Raw genomic sequence first — 25,052 nt, forward strand, 5'->3', positions numbered from 1 at the left:
ATACACAACAAAAAATAAAGCAAAGCTCTGTCCCACATCCAGTACGTGTCCCCACAGTCAAGCAAGTCCCATATAAAGAGTTCTGGGCCCATTAGTGGCTCCCAAGCCTGGGAGTAAATACCAGGAGTAGCCTCAACACGAGACTCATCAGTCATTCTTCCTTGAGGCTATACCAAGAGTAGGCCTACATAGGCTAGAACTTGTGTATGAAAGGTGACCTGTGTCGTAATCAGTAGTCAAGAAATGCCAAAAATTGTTCTGTGGGTAACTTTCAACTAACAATCATTACAGCGGTCATATTATCATGGAAAAATATATAAAGAATGTATAGACGGTTTTCACCAGAGCGCAACCCCACAGCACTTCCTTTTTCTCAGCATTCGGCAAACTGCAGAAATATTCACTCGACATCGTTACTTTTGTTTTCGCTGCTCAGCTGTAGTATAGACGGTTTTCACGGAATGTTCAGTCCTGCACTTGAATGTTTTTTTTTTCTTTTATGTCCATAGCAAACACTGCAACAGCTGTGAGCGGGGGTTCAATTTAGACTGTTTTTGTTGTCAAGTTAAAACCGTCTATAGTTGTATTTTGCTACTCCAGATTTTTTATTGGGGATATAGGCTGTGGAGTTGTAGAAGCAATGCTTTTATTCTGAAATGCGTTGCAATGCTCTCTCTCTCAGGAGCACCCCGTTCACGTTCACACACGCTCGAGCGTACACACAGTTGCATTTTCTTACTCGAGATGTTTTGTTGGGCATATCTTATATGGTAGAGTTGCAGAATCAATGCTTTTATTCTGAAATGCTTTGCGAGAGCCAAAGTGGAACGTCACTTCCTGCTTCAGCACTGTACCAGAGATTTTCATTCGCCATTTATTTCCCCATAGACATTTTCTAAAATGCTTATGAAAATCGTTTTACTTGCTCAAACCAAACGGTTCAGATATATTTAGAAACAGAAGAGACCACATAACATTTCACTTTTGTTTCCTGTTTTTGTTTCTTTGTATATAGCCTATGTATATATCCCTGAAATTCCAATGTCTCCTTTATGTAGGCCTATATTATGTACACTATCCCATATGTAGGCTATATGTAGCCTATGTGTTACTTACATTGTATCCCTGTCAGTTGCCCTATGTAGCCTACTACTTTTTCTTTTCTAACTCAATGCACTTTACATCTACCTGTCGAGTAGTCTCTTAAAACAGACTGTCTCATCTACATCCGGCGAATGCAGCTATATACCTACGTTACACCCCCAGAACATGCACAAGGAAGTTGGGAAAAAAACCTTCAGACAGGAAAGAAGTTCGACAGAATCCGACCAATCACGACACGTGGGTCCACGAAAAATGCGCATATTGGATTCTGATTGGACTAATGAGCGGAAGACCCGCCTTTCTACTTCCCATTCCGGTTGGTGCATGATTCTCCCCTACGAAGTACAGACGGTATGGCGGAAGCATTTGAAAATTGCGGAAGCCAACTCGTCTGTTCTAAGAGACTACCTGTCGAGGGACTACAGATGGAAATTAGCTAAGGCTACAATCCGGCACATTTACATGCAAATGTTCATTAATGCTGCACTGTCCCTATAAAGGGTGAAAAAAATAATTTCACACGTCCATACTTCAATAATAAATATCTTGAATCTTGAATTCATCTCTAAAGGGAAGACATGGGAACCTATTTTCATTCAAATAGCTTGAGGTGAGAGGTCAGGACAACTCTTTGAAAAAAGTTTTTCCAAAATGTAGCCTAACTTTGGAGTGTTATTTAGCCCCCTGAATTCCCCACAAGGGAAGATGGTTGGTACCAATTGATGCCTTAGGACTTCTAGTTCAATATAGTCTCGCAGTGCCAGCCGTCGCGGGAAGCTTGATGACGTCGACGGTGGGTCTGACTACGTGAGACTAAGTTTAATATGATCCCAATTACTTTACTCTGACTTATTTAGTTATAGAATGTCATAAAGATCTGTCTATCAATGGTAGGTTCAAGTGGGGGTCTGACTCTGTCGTCTAATTGCGTCAATTTAGGGTCCTTGACTCCAATTGATGTGAAAACGTTTGAGAACCACTGGCTGCTATAGAGGGCTTTCAGTTGGTGGATGCTGCCCTCTGGCGGCGATATTGGAGGTCCACAGCTCATGGCAACAACGGCTAGGAACCACTGATTGTATTTGTAATCTTCTGATTGGTCCGTCTTATCAATGTGGAATTAACCAGATTCACCAACTGCCATTTAGCTTTAGAACAATAACATTTTTCAAGCTTTGATGTCAGTAAAATGTTAAATATAAAAATAATTTAAGCATTCTCGTAAATTGCAGTCATGTAGCCATACAAGTCTGTTCCATTCATCTTTTTATTCATTCAAATAAGATCTTTAAATGTGAGGAACAAACTGCAAAAATACTTCTTATTCATAAAATGCTCTTCAGTGACACACAGTGACTTGAGACTTGACTCAGACTCGAGATTTGGGACTTGTCAACCATCTTTAATCTTAAGGAAATGTCTGATGAGCTGAATGTTATTCTGTTGCACAAAAAATAGGTTACAGTTATTGTTGCATGTCTAATAATGTTAGCATTTTTTCCTGTTACCCTGTCCCTGAGTAACGTTAGTCTATGTTCATTTTTAGCCACCCTCTCTATACAATCAGTTATTAACTTTAAATGAAAGCTTTCATTGTGTGTGTGTGTGTGTGTGTGCGTGTGCGTGCATGCGTGTGTTTTCATATTGCATATTGCATATTGCAAAGTGATCTTAACAACTTCTCAATGCTGATACTGTATGTATGCTAATAAAGGAGTGAGGATAATACAGTGCATGATTTGAATTCCTTAGTTTTAGCTATGCAGTGTTCTAAGCAGACTGGATGGTATGCAGCAGATGATAGAACACTCCTCCATAAGAGACTTGAGACATAATTGACTTGGACTTGTGACCAAAGACTTGAGACTTGACTTGGACTCTAGCTCAAACACTTGAGACTTGACTTGGACTCTAGCTCAAACACTTGAGACTTGATTGGACTCTAGCTCAAACACTTGAGACTTGATTGGACTCTAGCTCAAACACTTGAGACTTGACTTGGACTCTAGCTCAAACACTTGAGACTTGACTTGGACTCTAGCTCAAACACTTGAGACTTGATTGGACTCTAGCTCAAACACTTGAGACTTGATTGGACTCTAGCTCAAACACTTGAGACTTGACTTGGACTTGCAACAAATTACTTGTGAGCATCTCTGCTCAGAACAATGATCTGACAAAAACACTTTCAGTTTATCACGTATGTTTTGTGATTTTGACTGTCCAGAGTTATTAAGTTGTATAGCCTATTAGAATAGATTATATTGAACTTCAATGATCCCTGTGGGAAAAATAAATATTTTGCAGCAGTAGGCTAAGTGGTAATAGGCTACAAGCTACATGATTTAAAAAAAAGATAGAACTCAGAAAAGAGCAGTCATTTTTCTGTGCTTAAATTTAACTTTTTATTTATTTATTGCAAGACATTTATTTTTGACGTGAAGTAGCCTAGAACGTTACAAAGTACTAATAGTCTACTGAGTGATACTATACGGAGTATACCTACTTATTTTTCAGTCGGCATTGAGTATACCCACTTCTAGACGTCAAACGCAAACCTCATTTTGTAACACTGCTATAGTTAAGTTATCCTTTATTTATACCCATAGGGAAATTCATGCTCTGCATTTGACCCATCCTCTACTATGAACCTTCCTAGAACTATGAGCAGTGGGCAGCCGCAGTGCAGCGCCCGCTGTCAACTTTTTTTGAATAATTTACCTGCTTCAGTACAAGGCATAAAGACTGAATTTCTTTAAACATTCTCTCAAGGCTCATCTGAAAAGAAGAAATGATGGCTAGAGAATAATTGCAAGACCTTCCCTGAGATACTTTTTGTATATTTCATGTGTCATTGTCTTTCTTTTAGAAAGTGCATTATCAAATGCTGAAGTTTTGATATTTGAAGGACGGATGCCAGTAGGCTTTTATAGTTTTCAACCTTTAGCTACTTTGCTGGATCATTTTGCTTCGATTTATATCATCTGTAACATTTTAAAATGTTACTATTATTATTGTGCTCTAAAGTGTATTTGTATTTCTGGTCCGAAATAAACTAAACTAAACTACATCCCTACATAAACGACACCCTCAACGTAAAACGAATGTGGGCCAGGGGCGGAAAGTGTGTTTGTGGGGGGAAGGTGAGGGGGGGCAACACAGGGTAAAGGTAAGTAATACTTTATTAGGCTGTAACACAGAGTCAACACAGCATACTTCATAATGATACACGTGTCATATATGAGCTACATACAGACATAAAGTGACGGTTGAATTATATTCTGGGATAAAGCATTTCATGGATTATAGTTTATTCACTTTTCTTTTACAGCTATTTAATATAACATATTTACAGCAGAACGTCTGGTTCCCAGCACAACGTTGGGTTCTCAGCAGAACGTCTGGGTCCCAGCAGAACGTCCGGTTCCCAGTAGAACGTCTGGTTCCCCAAAACATTCTCATCCCGTGGGCGTCAAATACTGCCTTGTGCGTCGGAGTACGCGTGTGCGCACGGAAGCACCTGGTTGGGGTGAGGCAAAGGTTAGTGACGCCTTGGGGGCATGTGTGTGTGTGTGTGTGTGTGTGTGTGTGTGTTAGGGGCTTAGGGTAGCCACTTGGTTGGGGTTAGGGTTTGGATATGGTGGGGGCCTCCAGGGGAACGTATTTAGCAGTATTTGACGCCGTCGGAGGGGGCCTCCTTGAGAACGGGCTTGGTTCCCCAGCAGAACGTTTGGTTCTCAGCAGAACGTCTGGTTCCAAACAGAATGCATGCAAACCAAAGTACAACATTATCATCTCAGATACATGATCCATGCTGATATACAGGATGCATTATAGATAGGTTCATACAGTCTCATCATGCAGTGAGAGTGTAACATCAATTCATATCAGAGTTTCTGAGAAGCATCAGTGAGGACAGATATCTCACCCCGCATTCAAACTACCAGTAGTTTATTCACAACACTTCCAGGTCAAAACATTGCAATAAAGTACTTGGATTTGATGTGCTCATTTGTGTCTATTATCTTTTGTATATAGGGGGCTTTCACGTCATATACATCCTCTGGATGCCATGTTGGAAAGGGTCAGCTCTGTCAACAGCTGACTGTGTTTCTGTCATATACAGAATTGAACAGACAGTTAATTTCTGTCTGTTTCTGACTGAACTGATCATGGCATCACTGATCCACCTGATTTAGTGTTTAGATAAGCTGACATTATGTCAGCTTGTTGGCTATAGCTAACCATAGCATCTGCTCAGCTAAACGATCACTGTGTTGGTGTTAACACTGTCAGTACCCGATCTGCTAGATCTGAGAACTCCTTCCATTAGCCATTAGCTCACTACCACAGATGAATGTGTATCTTCATTTGGAAAGACAAATGTTTCGTCTGACACTTGAATAACATTAAGGTTTTAGCTTGTTTATGTATTTTATATTAATTAATTAATGAATTAATTGTATATTAATCGCTAATATTAGCGAGTTGACTAGCTAACTGAGGTAGCAAACAAACCACCAAGTTTCACATCACATCAGTGGGTGTAGTTCGGTCGAAAGAAAATAGTTCCTACATGAAACTGGTCCCAACAAGGTCTGTGGATTATCTTTTGTAACCAGGTCATGATTTCTGGAAAGAGACATTGCTATGAGTTTTTCAAATGTATTTTATTGGTGCTTTGAAAACCACAAGCTGAGTGCCATCCAGTTCCATTGTATTGGAGAGAAGGCAGACATCTCATTGTGGTGGGCCGCAGAGATATTGCAAGTGGGCCATCAATTCAGTACACTGTAATTTATTTATTTTTTATTTTATTTTTAATGTGTTTTTTACATTTTATTTTTACATTAAACTAACAAAAACCTTGCTGATGGACAGCTCCTTGAAAACTGTAACACTGAAAATGCATCAACATGTTTCAGATGCTGTGTTAGTGACTGTGGAAAATAAAAAAGTGCTATGAGAACGCATTATTTGACCTCCGTATTTTTTATGGTGTTGCAGGTGGTCCGCGAAAAGTTTTCGAGATTTTCAAGTGGGCCCTGAGCAGGAAAAGGTTGGCAACCATTGATCTAAATGGTTAAATAGCATTAGAGGAAAAATATGTATCTGGATTGTATGGTGAGCTGTCCCTTTAACCAGTTTGATCAATCAAATTCGATAATCGATTAATAATTAACATCCCTCGTCCAGGTGCAGGTGTTTGTATTTGTTATCCAGTTAACACAACTCTGTCTGTCTGTCTGTCTCCCCCTCACAGCACCATGGTAGGTATATGGTGAACCAGAGAGGCTGGGTGTGGCACCGCAGTGATCTGTGGGGTGTGTGGTGGAGGTGAGGTTCCTGCCCCTGGTGCCCCTCCCCCCCCTTGTGGCCGGTGGCGTGCGCTCTTCTGGTGCGCTCTCAGCCCGGCCAGCTGGGAGTATGCAGACTGGCACACGTGACACTTGTACGGGCGCTCGCCGGTGTGCAGCCGCACGTGGTTCCTCAGCGTGGATGACTGGCTGGAAAGAAGGAAGGAAGTAGGAATGTAAGTAAGTAAGTAAGTAGAAATGTGAGTAAGTAAGTAAGTACAGTAGGTAAGTAAGAAAGAACATAAGACCGTAAGTCAGAAAGAACGTAAGTAACAGCCCGAACAGGCCGAAGCCACGCTGAAGCAACGCAACGCGGTGGCAGTTTTATTTCAGCGTCCTTCGTAACAGACGAGACCGATCACACCAGCACCACGCCACGCCACGCCACGCCACGCCACGCCACGCCACGCCACGCCACGCCACGCCACGCCGCGCCGCGCCGCGCCACGTCACGTCACGTCACGCCACGCCACGCCACGCCACGCCACGCCACGCCACGCCACGCCACGCCACAGTGCAGCACGCTGCACCCGAGCAGCCAGGCATGAAGTCAATGCAAGCTGTGAGCTGCAGGGCAGCGTCGGGCAAAAGAGAGTGAGGCGTGGACAAAACAGAGTGCTTCTGGTGTGAATGGCAAGGCTCCTGCTTCAAGCTTCTGTGAAAGCGTTGCTTCAGCGCTGATTCTGAGATGCCTATGGTGTGAACCATGGCTTAGTAAGTAAGAACGTAAGGAAGAACCGAAGTAAGAAAGTAAACTTATTGACTTAATGACTTACTTATGTCTCCCCCAGACCTAAAGATTTTCAAATCACATTTTCAAAGAGTCCACAAAACCTCACGACAGAGAGAACTACCTTGGAACGCATACACAATCGCTACCGTTCAGACGCAACCCCACACACTTGACGATTACGCTGAAGATTTTCACCTCGGAGGACTTGGGATCTCGCAGAAACTCGCGCGATTAAACATGACTTCAGAGCAAAACACGTTAACCTTTCTCAAAAGAGAGGGAGAGTAAAACACAATGAGTAACCTAACCGAGCAACCCTTTGATCTGAGACCCCAGAGATCCATTCAATCATGCAGGCGCGCCCCTCCTGCTTTCCTCTCCTCTGCCCGTCTCCAAACCTCCTTGAACCCGCAGCAAGACACGTTTCATCACATGAGCTTCACCTCGCTCTTCTTAACAGCAGCTTAACTGTCAGTGGGCAACAATGGCCGTAGTCGACTCTGTGTTATATTTGGGTTCCTCGCAAGGAAATATGATGCACAAGAACAGAACGCAGCTGTCCACGGCCAAGGAGGCTCAGATTACACACGCTCCAGGTGGCTTGGAGGTGCTTAATGAATGAGTAGCTATAGACTGGAAGGGTGATGTCCGACTTTTATCATGCAATTTGTTGTTAACTGCATTTGTAGGCTAAATGGAGCGGTATGCACATTGCAGCCAGTAGGCTATCAATGCGTTATGCACACAATGTCTTTGATGTCGTTCTGCTTAGCATGGCCATGTTAAAGAGACTAGATTCTTTAGTATGAAAAGTTAATTGCATTCATTGAAGCTCAACCCGTGTCTACAAAACTTTTCTTCTTGGTCATTATTATGAGTTTTTTTCCACACTGAATGACAGAACAACCAACATGATAGAGGAGGGGCTCTCTGCTCAATCAATCGCCTGTCGAGTTGTAAATATCAAACATGTTTGATTTGCCCGATTCACAATCGGGAAGAGCCCGACAAGTCAACAGCAGTCTTTGAACCCCACACACACACACACACACACACACACACACACACACACACACACACACACACACGCACACACACACACACACACACACACACACACGCACACGCACACACACACACACACTGACACTACAGGATCATTTGGGCAGATTATCGGTCCCGACGAGGCTCAAATTGCGAGCACCCCCGAGATAGTCGGGAGGGGGGAATCTTGGCCACAATCGGTCTGGGGGAGGCAATACTTACAAGTAAGTAAGTTTATACAGCGCCTTTCACAGAGCAAAGTCACAAAATGCTTCACAGGAGTAAAATAGTTAAAATATATAAGACCATCAGTAGGAAATAATAAAACATGAAAAACAAAAGACATGAAAACACATACAGAGACAAGAGGCTAGACAAAGGGGCAGTCAGATCGCAACAGATCATTGACTGTATGGACGACGCGTTCCAGCAAAAATGAAGCTAAAAGATCTCGTTTGAGCGTTTCCTTGTCTGACGTAATTTGGGACCAGAGTCTGTGCAGTAGAGTCAGGCTGAGGTCCCTCAGCCGTGCGGCCATCTGACAGAGGTTTGAGAGTGGCTTTCACAGCTGTCAATCAGCCCTTTTTATATAGTCAAATAACTCATTAAAAATAAACTTGTCAGAACAATGAGCACTTCAACCTACATCAGCATGATAAGAACTACCTAAAATCACAGTAACCACCTTTGGGGAAAATGTATTTGACGTGTACTTTGGATTTTTTAGTTTGGCTCATGTCCCATCCGCTAACATGGAGGGGGCTGGATTTATGACCAGCCAGCCACCAGGGGCGGTCAAGATGTTTTGGCTTCACTTTTTGGTAGCTGTCATGACATCCATATTTGATACAGTCAGGGGTCAAAGTGTGGAGCCTGATGTAACCCGTGGCTGACCTGAAGCGTCGGGAGCAGAAGCGGCAGACGAAGGGCTTGTCCAGCGTGTGGATGCGCATGTGCGAGCGCAGGTTACTGCGGGAGTTGAACCCGCGGTGGCAGATGACGCAGCGCATGCGGCCCGCTGAGGTCAGGGCGGCAGAGGGGGCGGAGCCAGAGGAGGAGGAAGAAGAGGAGGAGCCGTCACATTGGTGGAACTCATCTGGGAGGAAGAGGAGGAAGAGATTTCAGAATGGCTTTCAAAAAAGAGACTTTATATCAGTGATACTCAACTTGCGGCCCGGGGGCCAGATGCGGCCCGTGACAGGGTGCAGAGTGGCCCCCCGACCATTTTCTAATTCACAATGAAATCTAATGTTAAATACAATTTGACTGAGCTCCAGCAAAATTGTCAAATATGGCCATCTGCTCGCTGCCCAGGCACTTACAGTATACAGTATATGTACTTATCTAACTTAACTTAACTTAACTTAACTTAACTTAACTTAACTTAACTTAACTTAACTATCTATTGTGAGACTAAACTCCGGCTAACAAAATCCGCTACAGAAAAATGTATATTAATGTTTGTTTATTAACTACTATTTTGTAGTTAACTACTATTAACTACAAAAGTGGCCCCCGGGCAAATCAAGTTGAGTATCCCTGCTTTATATTATTATAAACTATCAAGATGAAGCATTACACGCTGCGCCAATCACTCCCTCCAGGAAATTGTGATTTTGTGATGACAGGGTTAGGGTTAGGGATGACAGGGCCTTGATTGGACGAATGACAGCATTCGTCCAATCAGGTGCAGCAAGGAAAAAATATCGATGCCCTATCAAGCGTGCAATACTGGGACGCGAGGCGATCCGTCTTGTGAAATGAAGCCGATGTGGACGAGCACCATCAGCCGGACAGACAGACATGAAAACAGTCAGACAGACAGGCAGTCAGTCAGGAGGAGGAGGTGGAGGGGAGAAGTGTCTCTTACCGGGCTTGGACTTCTTGTTCTGCTCCTCATCTCCTCCTGGAACTCCAGGGATTCCCAGGAAGGTGTTGTGAGAGTTCCCATACCACACCAGCAGCTCCTGGTCCGGTGGAATTGTCTGATGAGGGGGGTAAAGATCAATACTTTATTTTCAAAGTTATTTTCAAAGTGCAACATGTGCAGTCAGTTAGTTTATAACAGTATCTGTCACTTTCTTCCAAAAATGGTGGAGATCTAGTTTTGACTCTTCAACCTTTAAAAACTCTTTCAGTCATATTTTTTTGCGCGGCGCTGGACCAGAGGCTCTGCCGGGGTCATAATGTCAAAAGGTCAGGACTGTCACTCACTCACTCATGGACGTTTAATGAGTTTAGTGGTTGAAGGGCCGTAGCTAGGAATAGGAAGGTGATAGAGGATATGGGTGGTGTTGTTGGGGGTGCGAGGGAGGGGGAGGGGAAGGGGATGACGGAAAAGCCGTCATAGGGATAGGAAGATGATAGAGAGTAAGGATTCAAGGTGTGGGTAGGGTTAGTGACTGGTGTTGTTGGGGGGGCATAGGGATATGAAGGTGCTAGAGAGCTGGGATTCAAGGGGTGGGTAGGATTAGTGGCTAGTGGGATATGGGTAGGGGGAGAGGAAAAAGTGGCACGTGGTCTAAAAGGTTTGTGCTTGTTATCTAAGTGTTAGATGATGTCTTCTTCTGTGGTGTTTTATGGCAGTTGGCTTCCCTTCTGGATTTATCATCCACTGTTTCCCTACATCTATCTATCTATCTATCTATCTATCTATCTATCTATCTATCTATCTATCTATCTATCTACTGTATCTATCTATCTATCTATCTATCTATCTATCTATCTATCTATCTATCTATCTATATCATCATCATCAGTATATAAATTCAAGTTTTCGTAAGAAGAGTAAAGAAACTACTCACAAAGCACTCACAAAGCACTGTGACATAATCAGTGATGTCATAAATCCCAGTGATGTGTGACATCATCAGTGATGTCATAAATCCCACTGTGACATCATCAGTGATCAGTGATGTCACAAAAAGAAGTGGGAGTTTGCCTTCAGACCCCCGTCTTCAGCCATGGACAGCTGAATGTTGCCAGCTTCAGGACATGTGATCCAGCATCCTTGAAGTATGCCATCAAGGAGCAGCTAGGGCGAGGCCGCGCAGCGGCTGAGCTGCGTATCATCATCAGTATTTAAATGGGAGCTGGGGCTCTGTTTGTTTCTCTGTCCCACTGTGATTGTCCCACTGTGATGTCATAAATCCCCTGTGACCTCATCCGTGATGTCATAAATCACACTGTGACATCATCAGTGATGTCATAAATCCCACTGATGACATCATCAGTTATGTCATAAATCTGACATCATCAGTGATGCTGGTTTCATTGGCCACACAGCAGCCGAGTTGCGTGCAAGCCCGCATATCGGGCGAGCCTAGGAATCCAGCGCGCATAGCGTGCGAGATCCCTAGTGTATCTATACAATTTGGTAACGGCTGTGTCTTTCTGTCCCATTGATGATGTCATCAATGATGTCATAAATTGTTACATCAGTGATGTCAGAGGCATTGTGACATCATCAGTGATGTCATAAGAGGTTGTGATGTCATCAGTGATCTCATAAAAGCTGATGTGACATTATCAGTGATGTCATAAGAGTCCCACTGATGATATCATCAGTGATGTCAAGAGCAAAACAAGTCCCAGGGGTAGACACTGGAAGAAGTGGAAGTCTGGCTTCAGACCCCCGTCTTCAGCCATGGACAGCTGTATGTTGCCAGCTCCAGGATAGGTCATCCAGCATCCCTGAAGTATGCCATCAAGGAGCAGCCAGGGCGAGGCCGTCAAGTGTCTGCACAGGGATCCACTAGTCTCCCGCCGAACACTTCGCTATCTTCCCAATGGCGGTAATTTTGCATTAGCGCCCGTTTTGCGCTGGAATAGCGCCATGCAAAGCCCTAATTGTGGGCGTGTCGGGCCGCTGCGCTTCACGTCATCTCGGCGCACATCTCCGTATAGGCTATGCCCAAAAGCATTGTGGATGTGTGGTCATGCCCATAAAACCACAGCGTGGGACTAGACTGAGAGACAGAAAAAGAGGACCAGAGAGAAAAGATAGCCTAGATGGGGAGAGGGAGAGAGAGAGTGAGAGAGAGAGAGAGAGAGATGTGAGGCTGTCATGCATAGAAATCAAATAACGTGCTCATGCCCACCTGTGAATCACCTGTGTATTATTGCCATTTCACACGTTGAAAAAGGGCTGCTGCCCAAACGTCTGTATGGACGTATGCTTATCCCTTTTCGGGCTCTTTTCTCCTGCATCTCCGCTGCAGGGCTATACTGCATGCGTAATTATGCAGCGTACTGAGAGCCGCGATGAGTGAGGCTGCTCTATTAGAAGTTGAATTTCGTTCCACCAGCACACATTTTATTAATCAGCTATTTTCGATTTGTTTCTATTAATATATATACATCGAATCCCACCAATTTAGTCCGTCATTTTCCCCTTGGTGCACATAAAGACACATGCTTCCGTCACTGTGTGCTTGATGGCGAGAGGGACTTCACTGTAGGCTACTCGTGACAAAACCAGACATGGAATTTTCAGCAGTTACATTTTGCAGTAGCTAGGCCTATACTGCCCTGCAAAGCTAAAAGGGGGTAACTCAATTTTTGTCAAAAATGAGTTTTTGTCATTTTTGGAACATTGAAGATCTGCTTTATCATGTGGAAAAATATATTGAGTCAATTGTGTTGTTTTTTGGAGAAAATAGGCGGTCATATTTACAGTAACTTCCAAAAGCCCTAGAAAAGCCAAGCAAGACTAAGGTAACATCAGTTACGGTTGTTTGGTTTGGTTTGACTGCACTCTGAATGCTCTGCCCTGCAACGCAAAAAGGGGGTAACTCACCAGTATGCACAGGTTGAGTTGAGGTATGAGTTACATTACTGGGCAGGCCTAATGCCATGATTGTGACATCGGACCAATTACCACCCCCACCCACACAGACACCCACATTAACTCCCAAGGTTGCCAGCTCATATGGCATTAACCCCCTAACCCTTATACATTAACCCGCGAGGCACCTCATATGACATTAACCCCCGAGGCACCAGCTCATACCACATTTACCCCCGAGGCTCCAGCTCGTACAACATTATCCCCAGAGACGGCAACTTATATGACATTAACCCCCGAGGCGCCAGCTCATACGACATTAACCCCCGAGGTGCCAGCTCATACCACATTAACCCTGATGCGCCAGCTCATACAAATGTAACCCCTGTGGTGCCAGCTCGTACAACATTAACCCCCGAGGCGCCAGCTCATACCACATTAACCCCAGAGGCACTGCTCATATGAAATTAACCCCCGGAGGGGCCAGCTTATACAACATTAACCCCCGAGGCGTCGCTCATATGAAATTAACCCCAGAGGTACCAGCTGATACAACATTAACCACCGAGGCGCCAGCTCATATGACATTAACCCCTGAGGTACCAGCTCATACATTAACCCCCGAGGTGCCGCTCATATAAAATTAACCCCAGAGGTGCCAGCTCATACGGCATTATCCCCAGAGGTGCCAGCTCATACAACATTAACCCTCCAGGTACCAGCTCATACAACATTAACCCCCGAGGCGCCGCACATATGAAATTAACCCCAGAGGTGCCAGCTCATATGACATTAACCCCCGAGGCACCAGCTCATATGACATTAGCCACTGAGCTACCAGGTCATACAACATTAACCCCCGAGGCGCCAGCTCATATGACATTAACCCCTGAGGTACCAGCTCATACAACATTAACCCCCGAGGTGCCACTCATATGAAATTAACCCCAGATGTGCCAGCTCATACGACATCAACCCCCGAGGAGCCAGCTCATATGACATTAACCCCCGAGGCGCCAACACACAGAAACACAACGGGCCAACAAGACTCCCACCAAACTAGGCTTGAAGGATGTGTAGCGGCCTGATAATCTAGTTATATTATATTTATACGTATATTATATTAAGCGTAATTGTGTCATGAACATGAGACTTCATGTCTATGTTATCATTATTATCATATATACTGGTTTTATATTGTGATAAGCAACCAAGTGAAGGATCAAATTGAAGTTACTGTCTTTTTGCTTGGCATCACCCATTATTATTTTGCAGACATTGCAAAGCCAGAGTAAGGTAACTTCCAAATAAGGGTCAAAGGTCAAGTTTGAGCTAAAAAAAATTATGTAGATAAATAACTACATTAAATAAACAAATAATTAACACATTTCCAGTTTTCTTCCTACAATACATTTGGCTGGACAACAACAAAACTTTAAAGTCATTTTTCTCAGTTCTACACTCTGGCGAGTTACCCCCTTTTAGCTTTGCAGGGCAGTATAGGTTACTGGCTATTACGAGGTGAGGCAGTATGCCCCGTGTCTCTCTCTCTCTCCCCCCGAGGAGGGAAGTGGAGAGGGCTATTGCGGTGCTATTAAATGTATAATGGTTGGAAAAGATCAACATTTGCTTTTTATTTTCTCCTACCCTCTCCTACCTAAAGTAATCTAATGTTACACCACAGACCTGTATGGTCGGGAATTATGTAGCCTAATAAAACTAGACAAACAAATTCTCATTTTTGAATCAAGATGTGTTTTTTCTGCAATTTAGGCTATAGTTGAAAATCAATGTGGCATTCTGAGGAAGGAAGAGTGTCTGCATGCGCGAAGTGTTGGAGAGAAAGAGAGACATCCATGCCGTGCATATGTATCCAAGGAAGGATTTCCTGCACTGCACAGAGAATACTGTCTGCGCTCAGGCGTACGCCTGGCGTAGTGGGGTTGTTTGTGCTAAGACCAGCTATTTGCTGGCGTTAAAATTGAGAGCACCCAAGGCCCCTTTTTCTAACACATTGCGCTGGAACGCCTATTTTGGAACGGGCAACGCCCAAACCTCTCTTTGCGCTCGGAACATACGGACGGTATCTTGCCAGAGCGCTAAATGACACTTGCGCGAGACAGGTGATAGGCTAGAGGCCCACAGACACGCCTGGGCCACGCCTACACCTGTGTCTGCGCTTAGACCCCAGCGTAAAACTGGACGGTGGAGGCAGACGATAGCTGGGAAGATAGCAATAAAAGGCGTGCAAACGGCAGCGCAAAAGATATCGCCGTACGAAGATATTATATATATATAAGATAAGATAGGGCCCTAAGACTGTTATTTAGCTGTGTTGTTTTTTGTTTTTCCATTTGTTTTGTTTTAACTCATTTTGTTTTGTATGTCAAACTCGAGGCTTCAAAATGGGAGTCTACAAACCAATGGGTGTTGTCACCGTGGCTAGAGTGTGTGTGTGTGTGTGTGTGTGTGTGTGTGTGTACCTCCACAGCCTTGTAGAAGATGCTCTGGCCGAGCTGAACCACCTCCAGGTTCTGCTCCTGCTCGTTCCGGGCGCACTTGATGTAGGTCATCCAGCTCCTCTGCTCCTCCTGAGAGGCATCCACGAAGTACCGCACAGAGCCGTCCTCATTAAACACCTGTTATTATATAACATTATTATTACTGTTATTATATTATTATATTACTGTTATTATACAACTATTACTGTATCCTTTTCATTTAGAACGTCGAGCTGACCTCGAAATATGGCGTTACCATGGGCATATTCAGTTATTCTGCTATGGACACAGTGTGTATTCAGCAGCTTTATATATATAATTATGTCCATTTGAACAATTTATAAAATGAAATTGTGCCACAACTGGGATTTGAACCCAGGATCTCCACGGCACGTTGAAGTAATATACCGTTTCAAAACATGGATTCCCTTTACTTCTTATTTTTACAGTGATCACATCTGTGAAGTCGGGACAGTTTAAAACACGAAAGGTAATTTCATTCAACCCTTAATCTCGAAGAATCATTGAGGGTTTCAAATTTTAGAAGTGTCTCCAGCCTATAACGTTGTTTACCCAGTGCTCCTGCACACCACAGGCTAGACGAGACATGAATAGCCTATACCGTAGGATGTAACCTTATTATGTTATTATATAACGTGTTTTTTATTTAAAATGTGTGTGTCAAGTCTTTGTGGATCGGACATTACGACCGTCTATAACAATTTGTGTAAGGAGAAGCAGAACCCCGAAACACATTAACCCCGCCCAAAATGTTACATTCCAACTTCCAACTCGTAAATGTAGTTTACAAGTTACAACGCAGGATTCCCCCGCAATTCATCTCCTCGTAGTTTGTTAATCAGCGCAGATTAGAAGTGCTGCGATCAGTCAGATTTTGGATAAGAATAGACCAGACTGAGAAATACGTGATTTATTTGACATTGATTGCAACCATTTAGTTATCCTCATGGATATTTCAGTGGTGAGTGAAGTTAGTTGGATAGTGATACAGTGATAATCTGGGCCAGATCTGACTCGTCATGATATAACTTGAGCTGGACCCGATTGGGCTCTCTCGATTCATCCAGGTCTGTCCATGCTTGCTGGGAAGGTAAACGTATACGCCCATCCACCACCGTGACCACAAGGCCACTGTTTGATTTCGTTGTCACACATGTGACATCAAATTCAGACGTTGGGATGTTGTTGTCTATTGGAATACCCTGTACATTGTGGGAATCCTATAGAAGTCTGTCTATTGGACTACCCTGCACGTTGTGGGAGTTCTATAGAAGTCTGTCTATTGGACTATCCTGCACGTTGTGGGAGTTCTATAGAAGTAAATTGGACTACCCGTACATTGAAAAATTATGAAAAAGTGTTTTAAAACAAAAGTGTCGACAAGGGGTCCGTGTATTTGACACGTTGGGCTTGGGAGTGAGAACGGGTTGGTCAGACAGACAGACAGACAGACAGACAGACAGAGAGACAGACAGACAGACAGAGAGACAGACAGACAGACAGACAGACAGACAGACAGACAGACAGACAGCCTGTCTCACCTCCCACATCAGGTTGTTGTTCTTGTACAGGTCGACGTGCTCTGGAGAGAGGAGTCGTCCGGTGAACGGACCCATCTCTGTTCCTGCTTTGATCCACGTCTTCGAGAAGATCCCCAGACCTTCACCTGCACACAGCCACATGCTTAAAGGGTTAAACAAGGGTTAAGTGTTTGATGATACAGTTAACACAAATCCTTCTCTCCATCTGAACTGGGAATCACAGGATCTGCACAATCCTGGCTTGCTTCCTACTACTGTATCTCTCTAACCGCTCATACCAGATCTTATGGAGAGGATCCCTATCGAGACCCTGCAGTCTCAGCACCGGTGTCCCTCAGGGCTCAGTCCTGGGCCCCTTGCTATTCCTTCATTATACAAAATCTCTTGGCCATGTGATCTCATATCATGGCTTCTCCTATCACTGCTATGCCGGCGACACTCAACTCTCCTTTCCCCTCAGACACAAATTGAAACACGACATCTCTGCATGCATCAAATACATTGGTGCCTGGATGTCTGCCCACCATCTCAAGCTCAATCTTGAAAAGACAGAGCTACGGGCGTCCGGGTAGTGGTAGATTCCCTGCCTACCAACACGAGGCAACACGAAGTTTGTGCCCCGCGTTACCTCCGGCTTGTTCGGGCGTCCATACAGGCACGATTGGCTGTGTCCTGTGGGTGGGAAGCCGGATTAATGTGTCCTGGTTGTGTGTATACTTTTCCCAATGGCTTTTAGATTAAACCACGTGCCAAACTCATTTGATTGGTCGCTCCAACTGCTTCTTCCTGCCCTGCCAAGCAAGCGACTTTTCCGAACTCATACGCTGAACTGAGGCGCACACACACACACTGCTTCCCCCTCATTCCCGTCAGTGTCCTCCACCACCACTGACAACAAACTGCAGAGGTTACTCCACTGCAAACCCTGAACACCTCTCTTTACAGCCAGGCAGGCACCGGTCAAACATAACTCTTTCCCTCTTCACCTTCTTTTCGGCTGATGGACATGATCTCTGTTATACAGATGGAGAGACTCAGGTTCCTGAGAGCCAACTCGCTTGAAAGATTCTCAACTATATGGGACCCGTTTTTGGCCTATTTTGATGTGGTTAAGAATGACTGATGTTAGGGGTGGCGGGTGACTCGCCCGGTTGGTTTCCTATGGACCCCTTGCTTGGGATTCCATGCACAATGCCTCTTACAAGCACATAGACACCTTAGACGGCTGGTAGCATCAAGTTGTAATGTTCAATGCAGATAATGTATGTATGTTTTCTGAGATTTCATTGTTTTTGCCCCATCTAGACCGCATAAACCAGGTCTAGTTCAAAGACCATTACACTTATACCTTTCAAATCTGTTCTAGATTACCAATGGGACCCTACACTCTCACCAAGAAATACTTTCAGATTTGTGAAACTTTTGGTAAAAACTGGTGAAACTCATGGTATGAGCACACTTGAACATTAGACTAGGGAGGAATGGTGGCCATCTTGGATTCGAGGCCAAATCTGACTTCCCTCCACATCTGACAAAAAACCTTATGGCATTCACTCACTATGTGAGAAATGTCATGCTTTTTTGAAACAGTGGACAAGTGTTATAAGCACATTTGTACATTACATCTGGGGGAATGGCAGCCATCTTGGATTTGAGGCCAAATCCGCCTTCCCTCCACATCTGACAATATAACCTTATGATATTCACTCGCTATGTGAGAAATTTCATGCTTCTCTGAAAAGGTGCACACTTTTTATAAGCACATTTGTGACCTGCTCTGACCAAATCAGTCACATGTAGCACTGGCCCGTTTGTGTAGAAACGTGATTTTATGATTTCTTTTTTATTTTGGCTGTTTTGGGGTTTCACCAGATTTTGGTTAAATAAAGCCTTAACTTTCATTCTCTGTAAAGATTATTGTAAAATTCAAACGTTAAATATAGTTTTGAGCTCATAAATGTAGAGTAACCAGCAGAACTAGCCTACTTTGTCAATTTTGAGGTTGTTTTTCTCAAAAACATAGTTTGGAAACCGTCACGACATAAAGAGGTATGTATCTCACTCAATCTTTGGAGTACAAAGATAATTTTGATATCAGCAGAAACATTCTCCTCTTTTCAACAGTATATACAAGGTCAATGTAGTCTCGCTGGCCAGCCTACTCTCCCTTCCGTCCGAGGAGTCTGGCGCCGCAGGTCTCCATAGTGGGATTGTGATGGGCGGCGCTTAGCGGCAGTACCTACCCTTGGAAAATAGTTTCAAACAATCCAACTTGCCGTTTTCAACGAGCTAGCGTGTAGGTTTCTGTCGTTAGCTTGCTAGCTAGTTAGCGTTGTTGTTTTCCCTGAGGCGGCAGGGGACTATTTACAGCAACACACAGGGAGGAGGGAGCGGAAGCCACTCTGATTGAGCCAATGACAGAGCTTCTTAAGCGGGGAGCGGAAGTCCGGCAGCGTCTGAAACCGACGCCTCCAATGGGAGAGCAGAGTAGAGCAGGGGAGGGTTTATCCCAGTTATTGAGACCTGCGGCGCCAGACTCCTTGGACTGAAGGGAGAGGAGGCTGGCCAGCGAGACTAGGGTCAATGTGACTGATAGAGCAGGTCACATTTGTACATTGGACTCGGGGAAATGGTGGCCATCTTGGATTTGAGGTCAAATACGCCTTCCCTCCGCATCTGACAATACACCTTATGGTATTCACTCACTATGTGAGAAATTTCGTGCTTTTTAAAAAAAGTGTTCAATTGTTATAAGCACATTTGTACATTAGACCCTGGAAAATGGTGGCCATCTTGGAATTTTGGTCAAATCTGACTTCCCTCCCAATCTGAAAATAAACCTTATGGTATTCCCTAACTATGTGTGAAATTTCACGTTTCTTTCAAAAAGTGCACAATTATTGTGCTTATCTGCTCTACTATTGGTAGCAAGGATGGGAAAAGGAAATGGGAGGGTGTGAGTGACTCTGATGATTCTGTGGGGGAGAAATTTTTCTTTTTTTGGTTGGAATGGTGGCTGACGGACCAGGTACCGGGATTTTTAAGGATCCACATGTGCTTGGGAAGTTTATTGGAGGAAAAGTCTGAGGTGTTCACTCGATAAGGATCACTAGAAGTGGTGTGGTTGTGATTGACTGTGTGTCTAAAGTCACTTCTTAACATGAAGTCTGGATCATGTCTGGCTAGCCAGAGCAGGATATCTTCCGGTTTTACCTTTCTAGACATGAGGGCCCCTATCGTTGCATCGGCGCAGTTTCTAGGCCGAGCGGCAGGCGCAGATCAAAGCAGTGGGCGTGGAAAGGCGCACTTGATATCGTCGTGCTGGCGCTAGATGCAGCCCAAAGCATTACAACCACGCCTTTTAGGCGTAAAATTATGCACCGTCATGCTCATTGGATAAGTGCAATAAACGAATCGCACGCTTGCCTTTTTAGCTCCAATTCCAGTGATCCCGCAAAACCAGACGAAAGCCAAACGCTCTGCCCCCCCCCCCCCTCCCTTCATCCAGCCTGTCTGTCTGCATTATAGGCTATTATTCCATATTATTATGCTTCTCAAACCAATCTAACTGCAGTTTCAATACTGCAAGCATGTAAATACGCTACACTATAGCAAGATCAAAGTGAAAATAATGTTCTATGCATCAGCTAGAAAAATATAGCCTATTAGATTGGTGAAAGTTTGTCCAGAAAGATATCATTTTCTCTCGCCTGCTGCAGGAAGGATGATGCACATAAATATACCCTACATTATGTCAAGTCATTGCATAAATGTGTTTTTATTGTAAAACTAAATGTGAAATAGGGCCAAGTTATTGGAGGGACATCACAGTATAGCAGATGCCATTAGAAGCGCGTTCCGAAGCGCGTTCCGCTGTTACTTCTCTAAATCACGTTAACTCAACAAGGGGTATATATAGCCTCAAGAGGACATATATGTTTCACATAGGGTGGTGTTTTCATTTCGAAGTTTTATTTGGTCCAATATTGAAATGTTGACAATGGCAGGCTGTGTTACCATTACACATTAATTTAGAACTACCTTTTATATCTATTTTGGCTCATTTGGTGGCTATTTAGTAGCGAAATGAAGAAACACAATGCATGCTGGGAACTCAGAGAGAGAGAGAGAGAAGGGTGACAGAGAAGAAGCAGTGAAGGCAGAGAATAGGCCTGCTTTTCAAAAGCGCAAAGCGCTAAATGTAGGCCAGCTCCCAAGATATCACTAGGCTGGTATTTAGCGCCGACACGGCCACTTTGGGACTGCGCCACGCCCATTCGGCCTAAAGCGCATTTGGCAGCCTAAAGCCTATTGCTATCTTACCGAAACAGGCGCAAGGCACGTTTTTTTGCGGTTAAGGCCCGTAATAGCGCCGATGGCCTGTGGGAGAATAGAGCCCGAGGAGTCTGTGTTTAGAAACAGCTGGAAATGGTCAGTATTCTCTCTGCCAGTGGGCGGGGGGAGGGGGTGCGGTAGCATGTATCAATAACAAGAAATGTGATATGGAAACAGCTTTAGCGAATCTTTAACCAAACTCCATTCAAAAACATGCCGTTTTAACGGAGGGTCCATTCCGACCACGAGGGGTGGCAATGTGCCAAAAATGAGCGCTTCGCCTTTGTTACATAAAGCCGCCCAGTCAAAATAGTGGTCGCACCGTCGTCAATCACTGTGGGTGATTTATTTTACAAGTGGCATTCAAGTCATATCTGACTAGTTTTCAATGTATTTCTCCCCACAAAAGTTAGGCTAGGCCTATGTCTCACTTTTTCTGACATGGGATTAAGCAAGCAGCGCAGCAGTAAGCGTCCCTCCTCTGTGATGCACCGGACCTGCCTGCCTGCATAGCTGAAGCGCGTACCAAACAATTCAAGCCGTTTGCAGCACTTGAGGAAACCGTGAGTTTGCTCGTTTAATTCGTTGATATAAGCGATTGCCCGAACGATTCATTAATTAATAAACTACATGAACGTGAAGTGCCACCACCCGCCCACTCAGACATAACAGCTACATGATCAGGATCATGACCTGCCAGTGTTTAACAACAGCCGCTTTTCATATAATGCGGATCGTATACTTGGGGTTGAGATGGATATGATACGGACTTGCGGGAGTGCGCGTAAGCCGGCTAATTGTTGTTTAACATGCAGGCCAACCGGCTAGGAGCTGGTTATAATCCTGATTCCACTGCATGTTAAGAAGTGGCTTAAGAGTCAGAGGAAGAAAAAGCCTTGAAGATTGATGAGTTTGGAGATGAGCTTGTGAGATGTTTCCCGCTCGGGGCGGAGGCCAGAAAGAGAGGAGTGGTGGGTGATGTGCCGCTGTCCGTAGATGCCGAAGCATTTCTGGGGGTGAAAGGTGTGTGTGAAGCAAGGAGAATGATGAGATTTCGGGAAGGGATGAAAGGAGTGTAAATCTGTGTGCTTAACTTTTGAAGAATTGCCGCCGAGTGTGTTCCTTGATTATGTGTGTTACAGAGTGAGGCCCATTGAGAGAGCTCCTCTCAAGTGCTTTTGCTGTCAGGAGTTTGGGCATGTGGCTGCTGTGTGTACTAGAAGCAAGATCAGGCCCGTAGCTACCATTGAGGACACCGAGGTCATGACCTCGGTATTTTCACACACAAAAAAGAAAAGAAACTAGAACAACCGCAACGTGGACTTATGCCTCCGCCATTAGTTCATTCTTGAGTCCAAATCGCCATTTGAGGCAAATTGGAAGAAATTCCATCAAGGCGCTCCTGTGATGTTGCGTTACAGAGCTTGGAAATTGGGTGTGTGAGGTCACAGTGACCTTGAACTTTGACCACCAAAATGTAATCAGTTCATCCTTGAGTCCAAGTGGACGCTTGAGGCAAATTTGAAGAAATTCCATCAAGACATTCCTGAGATATCGCGTTAACAAGCTTGAAAATGGCATTCGAGAGGTCACAGTGACCTTGACCTTTGATAACCAAAATGGAATCAGTTCCATCCTTGCGTCCAAGTCGATGTTTGAGCCAAATCAGAAGAAATTCTATCAAGCCGTTCTTGAGATATTGCGTTAACCAACTTGGGAATGGCGTTCGTGAGGTCACAGTGACCTTGAAGTTTGACCACCAAAATGTAATGAGTTCATGCTTGAGGCCAAGTTAATGTTTGAGGCAAATTTGATGAAATTCCGTCAAGGCATTCCCTGAGATATGGCGTTAACAAGCTTGAAAATGGCGTTGGAGAGGTCACAGTGACCTTGACCTTTGACCACCAAAATCTAATCAGTTCATCCTTGAGTCCAAGTCGATGTTTGAGACAAGTTTGATTACATTCCGTCAAGGCATTCCTGAGATATCGCGTTAACAAGCTTGAAAATGGCGTTCGAGAGGTCACAGTGACCTTGACCTTTGACCACCAAAATCTAATCAGATCATCCTTGAGTCTAAGTCGATGTTTGAGGCAAATTTGATGAAATTCCGTCAAGGCGTTCCTCAGATATCGCGTTAACAAACATCGTATGGACGTACGTACGGACAACCCGGATCCATAATGCCTCCGGCCTGGCTATCGCCGGCGGAGGCATAAAAAGAAAAAATAGCCCCGGCCCCCAGATCTATTCATCTGTCATTGATGTTTTAAAGACATAGAAGACATAGAAGAACATGATATATGACAGTTGATCAGAAATGCAACAATTTGCTTCCCGCTCTGTGTGCTATATAGAAGGAAGAGACATAACTCACCACGTTCACATTTTGCATTGGGGCTAGACTTTGGGGACAGTTCTATTGAAGTGAATGGGTAAGTAACTCCCCTGTAAGTGATGTTTGTGTAGATGGGCCATTGTATTTAATTGAGCAGTATTCTTCCATGTGACCTGTATGCAGAATATAAATTATATTATATGGGGAGACATTTATTTTTTGTATAATTTTAAAGCAACAGCACAGTAAAGATATTAATCTAACATGATGTCTGTAGTTCTTTATAGATCTCGCCTCTTAATTTTGCTCTCAAAGTGCACCAGATTGAAGCATTTTACTTTAAAATGGACAACATTTTCTAACAGCCCCCCCTGGGCCCCCCATGCTGCGCTAAAATGACCTCGGTATTTCTCAAAACCTGGCTACGGGCCTGAGCAAGATATGTAGGAGATGTGGGAAGACTGACTGTGCGGGAGTTAGGCGGGCTGGACTGTGCGATGCAAAGGAGTAACAGAACTGCCTTCACTGTGAGGGGAATCATGATACGGGATTTGTTCAATGTCCACAAAGAAAGAAGGAAAGGGAAGTGAACAAGATCAGAGAAGAACAGAGCTTATCATATGCTGAGGCTGTTAAGAAGTGGGCATGGGAAAGAAATGAAGAAAGGATGGGAGTGCATAAGGCTCCAGAGGAGAAGGAGGAGGAAGGAACTAGTCAGAATGACGTGATCTGCATGGACAAGAAGCAATTCATGACCTTCATTGCCGTGGTTATTAACTGTGCTGCTGGTTTGAGTGGGAAGACAGAGGACTGGGATCAGGCGTGATGCTGTTAAGAGGTTACTGGAGGTGGATGTATCTGAAGCAAAGATAGATGGAATAGGGATGCGTTTAAGCAAACTCAGACAATTGTGTCTGGGTAAGAAGACGAAGAATATCCCCTAACTGTAGAGGCAGCAATGTGCCGCAAGGCATCCAGTCTGCCGGAAAGCCATAAGAAGAAGTGCCTATGACATGACAGTGGCTATGACATCATCAGTGATGTCATAAGATGATTTTGCTCTTATGACGTCACTATGACATCACCAGTTCCTATGACATCATCAGTGATGTCATAAAATGAACTTGCTCTTATGACATCAGTATGACATTATCAGTGGGACAAAAATTGAAACAGACGGCCGCTGTAGCCTCCTTGCACTAAGTCAATTTCCTTGTTTGTAATCGAATTACTCCTGGACAAGCAGCTTTCCAGCTCTGCCTACATTGTAGTGACTACCGGCTCCTGTACAA

General features: G+C 44.2%; 1 protein-coding gene across 1 annotated transcript in view; it reads right to left on the minus strand.

Moving 5' to 3' along the window:
* Window positions 1–6,361: 6,361 nt before the first annotated feature.
* Window positions 6,362–25,052, minus strand: part of LOC310783563 (PR domain zinc finger protein 12-like) — a gene marked incomplete at both ends in the record, with an annotated part of 29,387 nt that continues 10,696 nt past the window's right edge. Inside the window, 5 exons of the mRNA XM_083644454.1 lie at window positions 6,362–6,611; window positions 9,133–9,334; window positions 10,109–10,223; window positions 15,508–15,663; window positions 17,088–17,212. Coding sequence (XP_083500580.1) covers window positions 6,362–6,611; window positions 9,133–9,334; window positions 10,109–10,223; window positions 15,508–15,663; window positions 17,088–17,212 — 848 coding nt within the window. The remainder of the gene's footprint in view (window positions 6,612–9,132; window positions 9,335–10,108; window positions 10,224–15,507; window positions 15,664–17,087; window positions 17,213–25,052) is intronic.

Source organism: Poromitra crassiceps (genome assembly GCF_964638095.1).
Source record: "Poromitra crassiceps genome assembly, chromosome: 10".
Classification (NCBI taxonomy): domain Eukaryota; kingdom Metazoa; phylum Chordata; class Actinopteri; order Beryciformes; family Melamphaidae; genus Poromitra; species Poromitra crassiceps.